The sequence below is a fragment of the Sinohyriopsis cumingii genome, chromosome 18, assembly GCF_028554795.1.
Source record: "Sinohyriopsis cumingii isolate HCF-2022 chromosome 18, ASM2855479v2, whole genome shotgun sequence".
Lineage (NCBI taxonomy): Eukaryota > Metazoa > Mollusca > Bivalvia > Unionida > Unionidae > Sinohyriopsis > Sinohyriopsis cumingii.
Genome location: NC_142978.1, coordinates 86481768 through 86501916, shown reverse-complemented (window position 1 = coordinate 86501916; position 20149 = coordinate 86481768). Strand labels below are relative to the sequence as shown.

General features: G+C 38.9%; 1 protein-coding gene across 1 annotated transcript in view; it reads left to right on the top strand.

Annotated features, from left to right (window-relative positions):
- LOC149777224 (uncharacterized) overlaps positions 1-20149 on the top strand; it is a 55568-nt gene that overhangs the window by 10023 nt on the left and 25396 nt on the right. Inside the window, exon 2 of the mRNA XM_089941964.1 lies at positions 13168-13355. Coding sequence (XP_089798090.1) covers positions 13280-13355 — 76 coding nt within the window. The 5' untranslated portion in view covers positions 13168-13279. The remainder of the gene's footprint in view (positions 1-13167; positions 13356-20149) is intronic.

The following is a 20149-nucleotide window of genomic DNA, read 5'->3' as shown; positions in this document are numbered from 1 at the left end:
GCCTTTGGAGTTAAAAGAACGCATTTACTTAGAGTTGGTCAGAATACAAGTTCATCGCAAAGAACAATTAACATCCGTTACAAAAACCGATGTCTAATATACTGCTAGCTGAATGCTATATAAGGACAGATTCTGATAAAAGCGTTCCAGTGGTCAGACATTGATAAAATACCCGAAACCAGAAGGTGTTGGACGCTACAAATCTAATTTCGAACATTACTTACCGCAAAACATACGATGATGTTTCCTTTAAATGCGCACGACAAACTAACTCTATTAAAAGCGTTGCTATTTCATATCCAAGCCTCCTGATCTCTGTTTGAAGAAAAGTTTATTTGTGAAATTTTAGCCACTCCGGATGCTTACGAAGATGTGTGTATTGCTTGTTGGTTACACTCTCACTGGAAAGATGTACGCGACTGGAAAAGTTTTGGTTTACAGGCTTGGGCGAAAGAAGTGGCTTACATTGCCAAAGATTTGTGTTATGTATTCAAAGGAAAAAGTGAACGTAAAGTATCTTGTGAAAAAGGTACCTTTTAAACCTATGTTAGCCACAGTGCCAGAAGAAGAACACAACACCGAGGAAAACCACCCCATCCAGGAGAGATCCATCATTGACATGGACATCCCCGAAAAGTCATTCGGGGAGGACACCTGTGTCGTTGTGCCAAGTTGCATAGATACTTTAAATACATTACGAAGTGCTCATTTAACACCACACCTTCGTCACAAAAAATGTTGTACAGTACATTATTCATATTCCACTTTGATCTTTTTGATGTGTATTCATTGATGCACTTAACCATTGTGCTCTTATGTATTTTTGTCTTTACGCGTTCAATTTTAAAACACTTGGAATAAACGTGGCCTGAAAAAATATAAAAAGTCATGTCTTGTGTGTGTGTGTTCGTTTCAAAGGTGACATCATCTTTACTGTGGCTAGTTCCTCTTTCAAAGTCATCGACTAAACATTAGATTGTTCCAGATGGGATGCCTTGCATCTTCGCCATCCCTTTAATATATTAATTGCTGGACCGAGCGGCTCAGGCAAAACCGAATTTGTCAAACGTTTTATCTATATATAAAAACCTCAGACACTTCTGGTTCGTCGCACACATGATCAACATGACGTTTCATCTTCCCGTCAAATTGATTCGTGCCTTGTACAAATACCTGCTCGTGTCCTAGAAACCAGTCTCAGAGAAGTCTTATAATGGTTTACAGTGACATCACGTTAATTACTTCAAGGCTTAATTCACATTCATCATCAAACCAAACGCATTTTTGAGAGAAACAAACTAGTCTTGAGGCAGCTGGTAGATCCCCGCATCGACACTCAAATTAAAAAGCAAATCATTTTGAAACCTGGACGTAGCTATTCTTTACGAGGTGTCATCATTCGCTCCCTCATAAAATGGGATCCCAGTGTCCCAAGGAAAAGGCCACTCCACGACCCAAACATATCCAGAAGGAAAGAGCTGTAATGGCAAGACCTGGTCACAGCCCAAGAAAAAGAAACGTCCCAAGAACGAAAGCAAGAAAATATATTTCACCCGCAGTAGAGGCACTGCGACCGGAATGCTACCTTACAGCCACAAACAGCGACCGGCGACAGTGACCGTGTTTTCAGAAGCCTCAGGTTCTTCCACTTCTCCGTTGCTAGTGTTACCAACCAAACCCAATTTCTCACCCGCCATTCCTAATGTGATGGAAATAAACATAAACCCTCCTTCTCTTCTTTACCTGCGCGTCCGTTGCTAACAAAGTACCTGCTCCAAAAGTCCAAGAGATATCGGGCATTTTACAGAGTGTACTGGATTTATTCAATCAAGAACATTCCCGATTTAGTCCGTTGCGAACCCTTCAACGTCAACTGTTGCCTGTCCCTGTTCACCTAAAGAAAGAACGAAATGGAAAGGACTGCCTCCTAGTTGAGCCAAATAGTGGGACGTGTTGTCGGTCCTATCCAAAGCCACTCCACCCTTGCAAAAACAACTAATTCAAACATCTTCGAAAGACGTCGTCTATACCGTTTGTGCATGTTGCCTGAATGTCTTGAAAGGAACGATACCTATCTCAGCATTAGAAAGAACGCTTAGCCAAGCATCGATACGTTCTACGCCAAATGGTCCAAAAGTAAATACCTATCCGTCAAAGGAAAAAGATGTTGGTGCAATGCGGATGATTTGTGCATATCTTGTTTGGACCCGTGTTTAAAGCCTCATTGGGAATAATGATTTCAGGACTCATAGGAAAAGATGCTTCTCAAGGTGGGCCAACATAGAAAAAGATCAAGAAGATAAAAGGGACCTTTCGTGTGAAAAGATGTCTGACGTGTACCTTAGAATCTAATGAATGTAGGAAAACTGACTCTAGTCCTTCATAAAAAAAGAGGGAATTCCTTCGTTGGCAAGAAAGAAGTATTCCGCATTTACCTCTCATTCCTCTCTTGACCGAGATGTGTAAGCTACAACACTAATTGAAATCGTTGATGGATCGGAGCGATTTGTAAGAAACGGAAAAATCGCTTCGACTTCAACTCTTTCACCAGAAAGCGTTAAACGAAACAGCTCCACCGACACTGAAAGATTTTAAGACCCTGTTGAAAAGTCCATCACCGCCACCACCAACCCAGTGATCAAGACATACACAGCCCCACTCATGCCACAGGAAGAAGATGCACGAGAAGTCTTTTAAATGCCGACAGCGGCGCCCATCCCCAGTAAGATTTCAGCGTCCTTGTTGACCCAGTCCCCCACACCTCAAGGAGAAAAATTCACTGCTTTGGTTAAAAAGATGACGTCCACTACTCCTTAGACAGAATTGAAAGAGAATGAAGGCAAACCAAAGGTGAAAAAGGAAAGCAAGACAAAAGCCATCCCATTACCACCACCACCACTACCGTCGACTTCTACTACCTTGGCACGTCGGACGCGTAAAGCCTTTTCCAAACCACTACCTCACCCCAGCCAGAGTATCATCCGTGAAGCGTTGGTGACTTATTGAAGTCCTAACAGAGAATTTGTTAGCAAGCACTTAATATGATCAAGGATGTGTTCAGCAATTATACCGTTCAATCAAAACCCGACTGAAAAGTGTTCGTTTACCTCAGATGGTTACAAGAAAAGCCACGCACACCTTACGCAAACCCATTCGACAAAATGATGGAGCAGTCCCAGCCAAATGTAGGGTATCGATCATCAATGGCAAGCCGATTATGCCGACATCTCTCATTTGGCCACCTATAATATTGGTTCCGTATATTTGTTTTGTGTCACCGACGTCTTTTCCAAATACGCCTGGGTCGTGACAGTGGATTCAAAATCGAGCAGTGAGTTAGTGCGTGCCCTCAAACGTGTGTTGAAATAGAATATCCGTCACTCTCTTCGATTACACACCGACAAAGGCATCGAATTTCTGAACCAAGCTTTCCAAAAAGAAAGGAAAAAACATGACACTTCATTTTTTACCACCGAGAATCCAGAAAGCAAAGCCAGCATCGTGCGATGATTTTAACGCAACTTGAAAGAACATATGTAGAAATATTTTACGCATCAACACACCCTCAAGTACATCGAAGACTTAACGCACATGGTCAAAGCGCACAACCAATCTTACCATCAGAACCTTTGATCTGCCATCGAAGAAGTGACTCCCGACAATGAAGTGATAGTCTTTGAGCGTCTGCTTGGTACGTCCCAGACTGTGGTTGTCTATAAGAAAGGTGGAGTGTTGACGGCGGGAGGTTGGATGCGCAATTGCAAAACCAAACGTACTTTCGACTAAAGTTACTTACCTCAACTAGACCATCGAATTGGTTCATGTTATTGGACTAAGACGTGGCCGTCATCCTACCTTCTATCAACTGGAAAACATGATCGGGGAAATATAAAAGAGGAACGTTTTACTTGCTCGGGTTACAATGAATAACCAAGAAAGAACAAGTGGTCGACATCGAAACCATTCTAGATCATAGAACCGTTAAAGTGGGAAATTCCATGTGTCAAAGAAGTCAAAATGCGTTGGAAATAAGATACTCCCAGTCTTGATTCTCGGATCAACGCTTCGCAAGTCATCGCCTATAAAAGAAGTCACCATCTGGACGTTCAATACAACCTCAACAACAACAGTGACAACTCCTTCTCCAAGTATGTTTCTGCAAGATCTACAAAAGAAACCCAAATCATCTTTTTCTACTAAATCTTTGTTCTGTATTGTGTTATTGGTGATGCCATCGCCAACGTGAGTTTGCACCAACCAGAAAAACAATTGTGGACAATTTTACTGAGCAGTTCCATCGGTTACCTTCTCCCCAATCCTTCACTAAAGTACTCTAACAATAAGATCTTGAGTCTGCGTCCAGCTCCTGTCACCGTCCCAAAAGTCACCACCTCCACAACAATAACAAACCTTTTTTGGACACTCCTCTGACCTCTAGTGACCACACGGACAGCAGAACTCTGGAATTACCAATAGCTAATTTTACTTAACTTTACCCAGTGACAATTCCATGGATGTTTCTCAACACAATACTTTGTACTTTTTCACGGCCAAATTATCTCAATTCAATTACGAAGCCCTTTGGAAAGTGACTTTTGTCGAAATGGTTCACCCTACACAATTAAAAAACATGACTGAAAACAAAAACACTTTCGAGGTCGAAGTTATGAACGACCAAGTACAATAATACTTGAATGAAAATGAAACTGTAGATTCCTCTTTGAAACGACCAATGTCACACGATACTGCACGGTACATCTAAATAACGAAAATTACTGCTATCTAGTATTTTAACGGTCAACATCTGGTGGACACGATTGCTTCCGAATTCAATGCGTTGTGTGGCAAAGCCTTAGACAAAAGGAAACGAAGTGTCTCCATTGAGTATCATAAAGTGACTCTTCGCCTGTTGATGAAATTCTCGGATGGCAAACGTTGCCCATTACATATTGTTTGACATTTTGGTTGGAGACCTCAAGATGATCAAGGTACCACTCAGTACCCAACACAAACAAATTGAATATTTCGAAGTTTGTTCGTTACCCTGTAGAACGGAACCATGGATTAAATTTGATCTTTGTGTACTCTGATGTGGTGGAGTACAGCGTGGTTGGATACACAATCACAACGTTTCTGTGAGTCATTCCTTTCAAATTGAATTATGCCACAACGAATGACGAGGAAGGTGGAACCATCTATCACGTTCACGGCGAATTTGTACATCCTCATTATTTGACCGTCAGTAAGGCGTATTTCGACAGTTTCATACATTAGTATAAAAGTGGATATTGGACAAAATATTGCATTCTCCAAAGGGAAAGTCACGTTGAAACTCCATTTACGAAAACGATTCTCTAACGGCTAGTAAGGCATTTATACTGTGTACCGAGGATTCGCTCGACAACGATAACACGGTTTAGGAGGTATGCTGAAATTTGCGTTTCGTTCTGTGGCCCCCATTTTGAAGCTGATGGTTAAACGAATGTTGCAGGCCTTGGAAGAATCCCAAAGAAGCCTTATTGAGATCAGGCATAAATGTTTTGCTTCAAACAAAGACATTTTGCGCCTACGAGTAACTCCTATAAATACACTCGAGGCTGATCAGTCATGCATTCCTGCTTCCCTGACGCCACAGCAAGGACAAGGCAGAAAGAGACGACGAAGACACCCCTCCAGAGGAATTCACAAGACATAGAAAATAAAAATCGTAAAAGAATTAGATGTTTTTGTTTATTAAAAAGAAAACAATATGCACCTAGAGCATTGTGAAGAAGAACCATACGAGACTTACACGTTTTTGATTATTGAAAAAACACAGAGAGATAAAATAAAGAAAATGATGCATCGAGAGTCTTGCGAATGTTTCAAGTCGGAAATGGATCTGTTTGCCATGCCATCCACGATGATGACGATGCAAGAATCCCAATGGGTAGCATTTCATTTCGTCTCTTCATTAACAGCATCAGCCTCCATGGAATTTGAAATCAAAAGAGAGACTGAAGAATACATCGATCTGAATAGCAGTAACTTGTACTTGAAATCAGAGTGATCACAACGGACGACATCGTGCAGGGACCGATGCTAGCGTAGCTCTCGTTAACGATTTCATGCATTCCTTGTTCAGCGACGTGGATTTGTACTTGTGGGCCTTAACAACTGTTGAATGAAAATCCTGCAAAGACTTAGTTTAGAACTTCTGGATCGTTTGCATTTAGATATGTAGTTGCAAGAAAAGTATTTGCTGAACGGTGTGGATATCCGCCTGAGACTGAATCAGAATGGTACCGTTTTACATTTGATGGCCAATGCAAACAAGTACAAAACCGTCATCAAAGAAACCAGCTCGTGGGTAACCTATCGTGGGTAACGACATCAGTCCCACTTTGATCATAGCGATCACCAAGTATCTGATACGACGTTGGAAGTGAAAACCTTCACCATTGCAGCTGGACTCCGTTCCAAGATCGATGATTACATGTTCCAAGCAGAGTTACCCAAATATTGGTATCATCAGGAATGAAGTCCTCAATGGAGCCGTCACTGTCAAAGTTTTCTAGTTTAAGCACTACATAGTGTCTAAGACTGAAGTTTGTTGCGATGGCAAGATCTTGTGTACCAGACCCTTTGAACCTACGTTTACCGAGAAGAATTACATGAGATCGTACTTGTTCCTGTACGAAGCCACAGGACATTAAGGGACCAACACCAGCAACGTCAGTTTGTACGACGCTTGTGCACGAGGCTACGCTTTGTGTGCTTTTAATTTCACTCCAGACCTAGGTAGCAAGGAGAGACATTTCCACCCTATAAAATCCCGTGAACTGCGTGTGGAACGTCAGTTTGCAGAAGCTCTAACCGAGAAAATGAACATGATCTTGCATGCACAATTCGACCATACTTTAGAAATCAACAGCTTGAGAAAAATAATTCTAGACTATTAGAAATTACGGAAGACTCTTCTTCCAGTCTGAATGATAGACACTCTTTGGAAATGGAATGGGAAGATATCTTGGAAGCAGAACCACCCACCAAAAAAGACAAAAACGACAAGGATATGGTAATATCCAGATAGCCAGAACAAAAACAACTTGTGTGATCTTTGGCTATTGTTATTTATACCATCAACACCATAACACTTGTATACACAATGACGGACCTGAAATTACAGAATAAGAAGCAATCGATGGTAAAAAAAAAATCTGTGATTGAAAGAGAATTTATTAGGATTTTGAAACCTTTTAGCAAGACCAAAGACTCTTTCAAAAAGCACCCTTTTACTGGACACCTTTCGGAATTTCAAACAACTTTTATCTATTTTTAAAAAAATGGTTTGCGTGTAAAAAAAAACAAGTTATTAGTGTTAATAAAGTCTGCGATCACAATAACTGATTAATTAAATGGTTCCACTACCAGCCTATCACTTGTTGACCCAACACATGCTGAAGAAGTAAAGCACATAAGTCCACCTGGTGTTCATTCTATCAACAACGAAGCTGTGAAACAATTATCATATGTTGAAAATGAAGCTTCTTGCGCTCACATATTCTTATTGTTTTTTTATTGGACATTTCGCTGCATCCACACTAATTAGAGTTGTCTTACAATCCGATCGGGTATATAACGAACTTTACTTTGTGAGGCCGTATATTACACAGACATCATTATTTTTGGCCATAAATAAAATCCATGGGTAGGCAATATTTTTCATTGTAGACTCAGACACTGAAACATTCTCGAAAGTTTAAAATTTGTTGCATATATTCAGATATTCACTAATCGCATTAAACGTATTTCTGCACCGTCACCCCAATTATATTGTGGTACATGTAATTTAGGTAGTATGCTGAGAGAGCAGGTATATTCACACAAAATGGAACTTCACGCAGGTCTCTAAACCTTTATAGAAATGTGAAGCTAGCTTGACATATAGAAAAATGCTCAATACTCAACGTAGGAGTTTTGATTGTTTGTGTCATAATGTCTTTACTTTCAAATCATCAGTCAAGACTTGTTACATTTGATTATTTCTATTATCATTTCCTGGGAATCATATTCGTGCAAGAACTCTGTATAAATATCTTCGATACAACTTTCTTCAGATGTACTTTTGTATCATCCCTTATTCTAGCTCTACCATCTCTTCCTAGCTTTGATGTTGACTTAGGTTTTGTGTAGGGAAAACAACTGGAACGGCTGAACAAATTAATCTTTTCTTAGCTTGGATTTGTGCGTGAACGCAACGAAAATACAGTTTCATTTAAAAATCTAAGCAAGCTTTGATGAAGAGCAGATACAAATCTTAACAAAGCGATTTAATTACTAAATGTTTACTTAGAATCTAGCATGATTACTAGTTAGGGTTTAGTGATACAAGGTTTTACACATATGCACAGAAGTATTTAATACAATATGCTAACTTGATACACTGTTCAATATTTCAAAAGGAAATGAATTTCAAAATATAAAAATGGTGTATTGAACATTACCAGCATTCGCAGTATAATAGGGTTAACGTATACGTTTAACTTAACTCTTTGAACATACACCGATTAATACCGAAATGTAGTCTGTGCCATTCATGCATTATTTTAACTACTCGTTTCATCCGATTGTATGCCAAAATATGTCAAAAAAGTGTGCTCAGTATTGCTGAAGGTTGGGAAAGCGAAAATACCCCACCCAACTCATTCAACAGCTTGCAGTCTGCACATAATAATAATAATAATAATAATAATAATAATAATAATAATAAAGAGGACTTTGCATAGCGCCTAATCTTTAGAAGCTCTAAGCGCTTTACAACATTAGACAACACCTATAAGATAAAAAACATATAATGATATGATTACAAAAACAAACACCATGAAATTAGAAAATATAAAAAACATGCTGAAAATACTTAAGATAGGAAATATTATTAGGTCTTTAAGTTTGTTCTTGCAGTCGAAATAAGAGATTTTTGAGAGCACTTTGTGTCTAAGTTCAGTGGGCAATTCATTCCACGTTGCTGGACATGGTATGCAAAAGAACGCTGTCCATATGACTTTGTTTTCATAGTGGGAATAATGAGTATACGATTGTCAGAAGAGGAGCGTAAGTATCTTGCTGGTGTGTACACATGGGTGTGGTCGGATAGGTATCATGGACTAGAGTCCGACAGTGAAACGTAGCACAGAGAACAAATTTTGTGTTTGATTCTGGATCGAATGGATAGCCAGTGTAGGGTACATAGCAGCGGGAAGGTGTGCTCTGATCGTGGTACTCTAAGTATGATCCGAGCAGCTGTGTTTTGAACTTTTTCAAGTTTCTGCAGCAGATATTGAGATGAACCTGACATAATTGAGTTACAATAGTCCAGTCATGAAAGTACTAACGGACACACAAGTGTTTTAGTGGCATCAACTGAAAGATATTTGCGAATAAACCTGATACGTCTCAGCTCAATATCTGCAGCCTTGCATATGTTCATGACAAATTGGTGCAATATGAGAGTACTGTCCAGAGTAACACATAGGTTTTGTACTGATTGTGTGAATTTAATGGTGGTGTTGTTGATATTCATTGTTTGAGGTAAAGGATGTGAATGAGAACGTCTTTGTGCTGTGATCAGAATGGCCTCAGTTTTTTCATCATTCATCTGCAGCTTGTTACATGTCATCCATGGGGGCCCCGAGTGGCAGAGTGGTCTAAAGCGCTCACCGTTCCGGATCACTGCCATCTCACCTCTGTCTGCGTATGTTCGAGTCCAAGGCTCGGCTAACGTGGGTACGTGGGAAAACCTGCCAGTAGCTTCTCGTGGGTCGGTGGTTCTTTCCTGGGTTTTCCAGGGTTCTTCCTCCACCAGTTATACTGGCCGCCATATATGGCCTATCTTGTGCTGAAAAATGGCGTTAAACCCTAGAACAACAACAACAACAACAACATGTCATCCATGATTTCACATCAGAAATGCACCTTTCTACACCTTGGATGGTAGCGTCAACATCAGTTGGGTGGCCAGATTTGTATATTTGGGTGTCATCAGCGTAAAATTTGTGGGACACTGGATGATGATGGTCTATGACACTTGAGAGCGACTGAGTGTACAGAATGAAGAGAACATGTCCAAGAACAGACCCCTCAGAACCTTGTGGAACAACACAACATAGATCAACTGGGATGGAGTGTATTCCATTTGCAGATACAATTTGTGTACTGTTCACCAAATAGGACTTGAACCACATTAAGGCTGTATCATGAATGCCAAATACATGATGGAGAAGGGGGAAAGAATATATCATGGTCTATTGTGTCAAATGCTGCAGACAAATAAAGGAGGGTGAGGACTGTAATCTTTCCGCTATCCAACGCGGAAAGAATGTCATTAACTACAATTAAAATAGTAATTTCAGTAAGGTGGCAAGGGCGATATGCAGATTGTGCATTGTTAAAAAGACTGTTTGAATTCAGACGAGATACAAGCTTGGATAGAACAACCTTTTCTAAGATTTTTTATATGAATGGGAGATTAAAAGCTGGGCGGTAGTTCTCTAAATCGTTCTGGTCTAATGTTGGTTTCTTCAGCAGAGGTTTTACAATGACGGTTTTGAAAAATGATGGGAATTCCCCGGATGAGAGAGAGATATTAATAGCATCAGTTAGTGAAGGCAATACTGGATCTAAGCACTCAAGCAGCAGTGATGTTGGAATTGGATCAAGTTCACATGACTTTGGAGCACTCTTCATCAGGACTGTACGAACGAAATGCATATAGACAGGTTCAAATGCTGCTAACGGTTGCCGCTCAAATTCTGTATCCCAACTGTATGGTGACGACGAGTCAACTGAAATTGTAGCGTCAAGCTTATCTCTAATGAAATGTACTTTGTCACGGAAGAAATTTGCAAACATGTCTGGAAGGTCGACTGGAGAGAAGGTAGTTGGAAGTGGTGTAGATTTGTTCCTTGACAATAGCTTGTTAGTAATCTCGAAAAACTCTTTGCAGCTGGAACTTTCCATGATCTTACAAGTGTAGTGGGCTGATTTCGCTGCATGGACTATATTTGTGACATTCTCCTTAGCGGCTTCATATATTTGCTTATGAATAGTGAAACTGGTGGAAAGCCAGAGCCACTCAGCTTTACGGCGGCCTCTTTTAGCAGTGCGAAGCTGGTCCCTAACACTGCTATACAATGGAGAACACTTTTGAATTGATATTTTGCACTTGTTGTCTGGTCATGTTTGTCGAGCAATGAACGCAGGCAGTTATCGAGTTGTTCTGCTGAGGGAGGTAAGCAAGTTGTTAGGTTTGCTTGGATGTCGTGCATTAGTTTGGTTCTATTTATCATATGGAGATTTCTGTTAGTAGCAGATAAAGGTGGAGGATTAGGGACTGATACGACAAGATGGCATATAATGCAGAGGTGATCTGACGCAAGGTCATGTTATACCAGGGAGGACCGTAGAATGTTATCATCAGGTCTATGAAGAATCCAGTCTAAAATGTGACCATGTTTATGGGTGGGTTGGTTAACTGACTGTTTGAGGTTGAAAACATTAATGGAATCTATGAGTTTACAATGGCCAGCAATAATAAGTACGCGTCTCGTGAAACAATTCTATAGATAATAAAAGATTAACTTCAAAATATTTATCTCTGACGAACCATTTTTTATTTCGTTAACGTAATCCTTTGGTGTGAAGTGAATGCAACAGACAACAGCCAATTCGCATGGAACCCATTTCATTATTGTTGTTGTATCTGTTTTACACATCGTATTACTTTTATCCACTTTTCCCTTCAGTGTCGGTCAGCAGGAATTCGGGTGCCCCTCACAAATGACAGTTGGGAAAGAACACAGTCTTGGTCAACATAGGAATCTCGTGCCCCCTACCCACCCACGCATATGACAGCTTGGAATAGCCCAGTCTGGGTCAATAGGAAGCTCGTCTTCCCTTCGCAAATGACATTTTGGAACAGACTAACATGTACAAAGTATTATTTGAGTAGTACATTGCCGAATTTTAGTGAACTTCCTATCGAACCGACATATGAGGCAGGCAAACCTATGATGAACCGGACACTATGCGCCACCTGTTTGAGAATAATAAATCACTACAATAGGCCATTGTTTGGACCGATCTTGTCCTTGATTATAGGACAAATAATACTTCTCCAGCTGTTTCAGTCATGATCTTCTGATTGAGGACTGTGGCATCGAACTCAGACAATGAATTCCTATAGCTCTTACAATGGCTCCTTTAATGAAGATTTCACGTGTTCGTACAAGCGTTTGGAGAACTTACGCGCCAATTCAAGTTCAGAATATTGCGTTTCTTGTTTCAAATATGCTAGAATTGTCATGTTGTTTTGTCTTGATTGAGTTAATTGAATTGATTACTTTGTAACTATCTAATGCATATGACGCTGTTTCCCTATCTTATTATGTATATATATATATATATATATATATATATATATATATATATATATATATATATATATATATATATATATATATATATATATATATATATATATATATATATATATATATATATATATATATATACATTAAAGCAGGTAGTATTTTCTTTTGTCTGGCAATTTGCCTGGGTAAAATGTGGGAGCAAGTAGATGGCCTGTTTCTGGGGTAAACTTACATTCAAGGTCTGCTTAACTGCAGACATCTAGAGTATCTAGGGAGTTAGGTCAAAGGTCAAGGTCTAAATTATGTATCGTAAACGAGATGAAATTTAAGTTTATAAATTGGAAATAAGTCTTCTATGCTCATAAAATAAAATACATATCTACTCCTGTGTGTTTTGTTCCAGTTTTAAATTTGAATGAATACTTAATTTTATGATACTTCTTATTTTATAGAATCACGGTTTTTGACATACATTTCAGGTTCGAAAAGGAAATCAAAGAAAATACAAATATGCAACATTTTATGCATTATTAGGACAAGAGTCAACAAGATATCTACAGTAGAATCTAAATTATTTGAAACCACTTTCATTCGAATGATATACAAATGCAAGCCAAATACACCTATCCCAAACAAGAGGAGTTGTAATAAGTTGGATTCACTTATCTGAACCCCCGTTCATCCGAATTGCTTGTATCTCCAATGTAGTAAGCAAAGAAACTGAGAGTTACACTTCTACTGTATTTGTTTGTTTCAGAGACACTTCTACTGTATGTGGTTTTCCAGTGACGCTTCTACTGTGGGTGTTTGTTTCAGTGACAATTCTTTTGTGGGTGTTTGTTTCAGCTGTCTTAAAAGGAAGGATCTGGATGATTAGAGACATTCAAAAAGAGTTCCTGAAAATGATTGGTCGATTTAGATCCTTCAAAGTATTAGTTGTGCCAGGTACTTCTCTAACCTTTTCACGTCCACTCTCTCTGTCTTTGTCTCACGTTATATACACACGTATTTTGTTTATTTTCGTAACCATATTTGATGAACATGAATTGTAGTGATTACCCCATATAGGTTCAATTTTAAGATATAGAAGGCCGTAACATTGCATAGGATCTATCAATAGACTCTTACATACATCTTGACTGTTACAAACAATAGATTATTAAGTGATATGTTTACGAGGTTCCGACTTATTTCTGTTGGATACGTCTGCTAGATGGTATCTTAAAAGAATTAAATTTATTCATATTGAATGAGTTAGGTCATATTAATAGGTATATGAAAACATTAGACTGAGTAGTAAGATCTATCACGTGGGGTATATTGCGACATACAGTCATAAATGATGTTACCAAAAATATAAGATTAGCACAAAATTTTAGAGTAAATGAGGTAGATCAATATTATACACATTTTGGAAAAATGAACAAGATTTAAAAAATTGGTCAAGAGAGCACTGGGCTTTGTTATTGCAGAGTCTACTTATTGACAAGGCTCATAAGGTTTGAAGGGTTACGAGTTGGTATCTGAGAAATATTGATAGAGGTTTTGAAATTGCAAAAGTAGCTAAACCTCATGTCGGGTTTGCTAGGGATAAAGGAAAACTATTTGGCAGGTAGTGTGCATTTTAAAAAGGCAACTCATGTTAATCAAGGATTTCAAGAACTGCGTCCAGATGACCTCGAGAATTACCTTGATGTACACCATATATACACTTTGTAAAACCCTGCTCGTACAGCTGACTACTATTCCTTGACTCACAAGGTTTATCTCTCAGCTCAGTTATTTAAAAACCCACCGCAGTCTCAAATGATTACGTACCAATTTCAATCTGTACAACATTTAAGAATCAAATGTCTATAAGACTGATTAGAAATCCTTATGTCTTCCCAAGTGCACTTAGCAACATAATAAAGAGCGTTACTAGGGATGTTGATTCCCAGAGGTCATGGTCTTATATAGGGAACATTACATGTGTTGCTCAGATAAACCCCAGTATGATTCCATTATGGAGATTTATGAACCATCCATGCCAAAAGATGCTATTGAACTTGTTAGTAATTTGGCCAATCCTATCCCTATTAAAAAATTTTGCGATACAGGGACTTGTCGGAGTCTGTTTCGTCCGGTACTTTGCCTTTATCTGAGAAGGTTGTTTGCTCTGAAAGTATTTATGTTCAGAGAGTAGAATCCGGTTTCATTCAAGTTTCGCTCCATAATATTAATTTAACATCAAAATTAGTTTCAGGACCAGTGACTATCGGCGCTGTGAATTTTGTGCCTATTCTGGTTGTTCATTTATCATTAAGCAATGGCTTAAATGGAGACATGTTTGTGGTTAATGCACTTGTAGCTGAGAAGCCTTGTTTGGACAAAATTATGTGATCCTATTGTGACGGAAATCTATGATTTATGCCCTACTTGTGCAGTTACTAGAACTGTGACAAGATTAATCCTTGTGAATCATGTCGATCAGGATATTATTCCGATGACTGACACGTGTATTGGACAGACTTTTGTTGAAGTCATTTGTGTTCCTCTAACTGATCAATCTAAATGTATTGATTATTGTGTTCCTGTTTTAACTATTAATCTATTATTCTAATCAGTGTGACAAACGACTATTACTTGTTGAACGGAAACAAAATCCTTAGATCTCCTGTTTGTTTCAGAGGGCTATTAGCGAAGCTTATTCTGCAGAGGTACCAACCTGCTATTTTGTTAAAACGTAGGTCCTTATGAGAAAAGTGAGCCAATCTAAGGTACTCGCAGGTAACGAGTGGTCTGTGAGTTATCTAACTGTTGTTCCTAATTCGAATAGAAGGGCAGATTTAGTCTGGAACATGGACCTCCCTTGATTAGTTCTTTACCAATCAGTAAAATCTATCAAAAGATTTAACGTTTTTATTGGCCTAAAATGAAAAGTGATGTCTGAAGATAATGTTGGTCCTGTCACACTTATCAAATGTTAGGAAACCTGAACGAGAATATATTTTAGTCTCATTCACAACCTGTTTTTGCACTTGACGAACCATTTAGCACAATAATGGTGGGCAATGTCAATTCTTCACCTACGGCCAAGTCAGGCAACCAGTGCTTATTATCCACAATGTGTGTGTCACAATGTTACCAGATGGAATTCCTTGACAGAGTTTTAAGACTAATGCCATAGTCAAAGTTAATAAGTTCTTTACCCTTTTTCAAATCTGTTCTATATGATCAAGGTTTTAATTTCATATAAAGGGCCTTCCAACCATATTTGTATAAATTACGTATTAAACAGATTCAGTCCTCTGCGAATCGAATATTCGTTGGAGAATGACCTTACTGAAACAAGAAAAATAACTGGAGTTTGCCTCTTAGTATTTTGCCTAAGCCATATAATTCGTTCAGTATGTGCACTGACTTAAGAAAAGTGAACAATGTCACCAAAAGAGACTCATTTCCAATACCAAGAATTTATGACTGTATTGACATAATTTTTGGTTTTGAAATTTATTTGGAACTTTTCATTCTTTTGCACTTTCATGATTATTTTGGATTTACTTCATGATGATATATATTTGTCTCACATTTTCATGTATACGTGTGATAATTATATTTTTAAGTTTTACAAAGCATGTTGGTTTCGCTTTTCTTCTGTTACTTAGTTTGTGGTTATAGATTCGTAACAATTGGGAGCAAAAGTTATGTTACTGTTTTTATGTTCTGTGCGAATAATCAGAAAACACAGCAGAACATATACGATCCTGAACAAATATTGTGCTTTTATCTGTTATTCATCTTGCTAGCCAATTTATCTGGGCGTAAAATAAAAAGGAATTTGCCTGTCTGTGTCATTGTTTTAACGCCGGTGCATTTACGACCATACCTTGTGATGTACTTGATTGTTTGCCAACTTAAATAAAACACGAAACATCATCGGACACTCTGATTTGAATCTTGACACAACAGTAGCACGTGTTTTGGTACGCTGATGCCGTGTTGGATAATTATTTGCCTTGTAATGAAATTGATTAGTAATGTCTGACTTAGAGGATGTGATGAGTGTTAGAAACGATACCACCGGCATGGTTTCAGAACTCAGAACGACAACACATCTGATTATATGATCAGTGAAAGGAATAGTGCAGGCATTAGCAATGCTAATGTTGACAACTCAACTTTACTAGGAGCAACGCTTCTTACATCGTTCTTCGTTTCCTTAGGGGATAACATGGCTGTGTGTTTAGTCCCAAAAACAAACTAACTTCCAACATCTCTGAAAAAACAATGACATATGAATGAAAAGAAAAGCAAACTCTGTAGAAATCCAAGTTTGCAATTTGTTGTTGGCGCTTAGGAATACGGCTACATTTGTGGGCTACGTTGTTTGCATGATCGTAAGGTCGCCTAACAGCAATTTGATTAAAATAAAATATTCACTGTCTTGGGTATAGATCTGACAGCGACCTCCCTGGGTCATTTTCTGGTGACTTTTAAGTTAGCCAATGGAAATGCGGCTTTTAAAAATTTGAAGTGATTCAGATAGGCATACACATATGCTCTTCAGCTGTACTGCTCAGTCTCCGTAACGCTACGATAAGAGACTTCATCTGATTGGCTGATATACTGAGCGATTATTGTTATAACATTTGTCACCACAACATGACCCGGTCGCTCTGAGAACTACACGTAGGAAAGTGTAGAACTGAATTTAATCAGATTGGGTAAAAAAGTATACTTCGCTTAATAGTCGCTGTGTCTGGCGAGTCTAATAATTATCCTTCGGATCTCATTATTTATTTTTTAATCTGGCATTCACCCGTGGAAACAAACATATTCCAGGTACCTCACCCATCACCCGCTGCCAAGATAACAAATGATATTTAAGAGTTGAAGACCCCAAATGGCCGAGCTCAAATGTTAGGCCAACTGTGATTGGCACACAACAATATGTGTTTTGGTGTAAAAAAAAGTCATACAATATTCTGCTTTTGTTGATGAGATCTTAAGCATCGAGGTAAACCTCTAAGTTGTGTTTGCAACGTGATGCTGCATAGCAGCACTGATTTCGAGAAACAGCTCTTCAGAATTCATTATGAGTGTACGAATTTTGTTCATTATATACATCATGGTATCTAAAGTAGATTTAGGCATCAACACGCCAAACGTACCTGCCCATTACATCGCTTGTGAGAAACCTTACATGCTTCATGTCTGCGTTGGTACCCGCGCGAACCAATCCTTCAAATATTTTTTGACAGATCCGCAAAGTCGTGAGGGTTATATAGACGTACAAAACTAGTCTTTTAATTCCCATGTGAGCGGAGGTATTTGTTGTCGGTGCTCAGGTTGTTGCTCTGTTGTGGGTGCAAAAGGTCTTTGTTAGGGTGATTCACTTTTTAGTTGGATGGATGCAATGCATGTCACGTTCTGAGTCTTTAACAACCTTTTTCTTGCAAAAGTTCTAGAATCATTGCGTTTCATTCAACAACATTTCCACCATTAACTGATTCAAGACTTCTATGCTGCAAATGACCAGACCGTCAATTGAGTATTTAAACATAGCAATTTCCATGTATATCGACTTAGTCCAAAGATTAATTATATTCCATCTGTGTTTTTACCACATCATCGTGAGAGCGGAAGCACATATAAGCACCCGTTAACCATTGTACATGGTGCCAATAGATAAAAGGAAGCAGAACCTTTGATATCTAATTATTCAGCAAGTGTCACCTGCGAGTATTTGTTTATGTTCAACACTAACATGGCCACGACTGTTTTGTTAACAACAGAGAAGGCATTGGTTATGTTTATAAATTATGTAACGATGCAACCGTCCACCATCTAAACTCTTATGAAGCATCATCTTACATGATTCAAAACGCATAATATGCATACCCAATTGCAGATATAACTGGAAATTACGTACTTGATCTACGCAGTTGCTCAAAGTTCTCCGGTTTGGAATAGACTTAGTACATTCCGTATACTTGCGTCAGGAATCATTGATGATTTTACATTAATACGCCCACAGCCACACGTGGGCACCAACAGCGCTTGCGGTACTATAGGATCAACGTTGTGGTCCCGGTAAAGTTGATCTGTATAATCTAGGTCAACTTCAAAAACATACTCTATATCACTGTTTTTATTATATTCTTGTATGCATTCCTCATGGTCAATTCATCGAAACCCACCAACACTTACGGGCTTCATCACCCCCCAGCCATTAAACTTGTTGGCGAAAAGATCCTTGCTGCATTGTTTTGGTCAGTGGGTCGTTTCCTTTCGCTTGCAAGATTGGTTGCTATGGCGTAAAGCTGGCTCGCCACTGAAATATCACAACGGATTTTTCCTTCCATAAACATGTGATGCTCGTTGTCAGTGTTCCAGCTCAACCTTGGTTTTATACTAAAATGCGTCCCAGGCCATTCACGATGACGAAATGAAGTGCGCGGTCGAGTTAGCACTGACGTTCAACAGTATCACAAAACTTCTCGAAGACATTCACGAACAGAATCACATTTGTTTTCAATTACAGATCATGTTAGTAGCCAATGTCTTGACAACCAGGCAGTAAATAGACATTGTTTCCATTTCCACTATACGTCTGGAAGACATCCTCGAGCAGAGCACATCTGTTCTCTAACATAGACCATGATAATCGCCAAGGCATTGATAACCAAGCACGGATCAGACATTGTTTGCTTCTGAGTTGTCGTTGGTTACATTACCTTCGCAAGTCAAACATGAAATAAAGGGCTCAGTGGGAGAAAAATGGTTTTCAGCAAATGTGTCCCATCTGCTAATAAACATGTAGAGATACACTCATGTGCTTGTGAGTAAACTGAGTGTCCCATCATCGGCACCATCGTGTCAACGAGTGATTGTAAAATGATTGGTACCATTCGCTGCAGCTTGCTCAAGAGTTTTCCAGATTGGAACTGTGACACTGCATTGAATTAATCAACTGAGCCTCGTACATCCTAACTGGGATGTATTTTGCCAATTTGTTGGGGATTACGCTTATTTACGCCTTTGACTGCGTTGTGATACATTGAATGACCTGGTGACCATCATACCCACTCATGTATTTGTTGTATGCGGTTCCTCTATATGTGTCAGTAATGTGACTTTGATTGCGAACTTTAGCATTAGTTCCAATGGGACTATCACAGATCCAGGGCAACTTCGCCTATGTCATCGTTGATCATAACCATGTCAGCGGTGGAGGGGAACTGTTGTCTGATGCATTTCTACGTAATATCGAGCGATTTAAGAAACACCTCAACCTGCGATTAAAGGAGTGCGGTTCAGTTTGCCGTTATTTATAACAACAATATAACTCAACCCAACGGGATGTATTCCTCAAATTGGACTGTGTTTGTTAGAAATTCAGCGCGTCTAATTGGGTAATAGCATATCACTATGTTGAGTGAGCTCTTCATTATAGTAATCTGAAATACTGTATGTGGGTCTTGTAAATAAAGAGGATTGCAATCGAAATACTCAGTAGCAAATAAATGTGCAAACTAATGCAAAATGCGACTTCAATCGGTATCAGCCCAGATGACCTCAAATAATCTATCAGTGAGTACTGCACCAACTCGCATACGTCCAATGTTCGGGCAAGAATCTCTACTAAAGTCACCGTATAATATAGCCAAACAAAGGAAACAATGTTTTATCTTCTATGTGGTAGCGATCAACAATCATATCCTGAATTAGCATTTTAGTTTCACAGAATTGATATT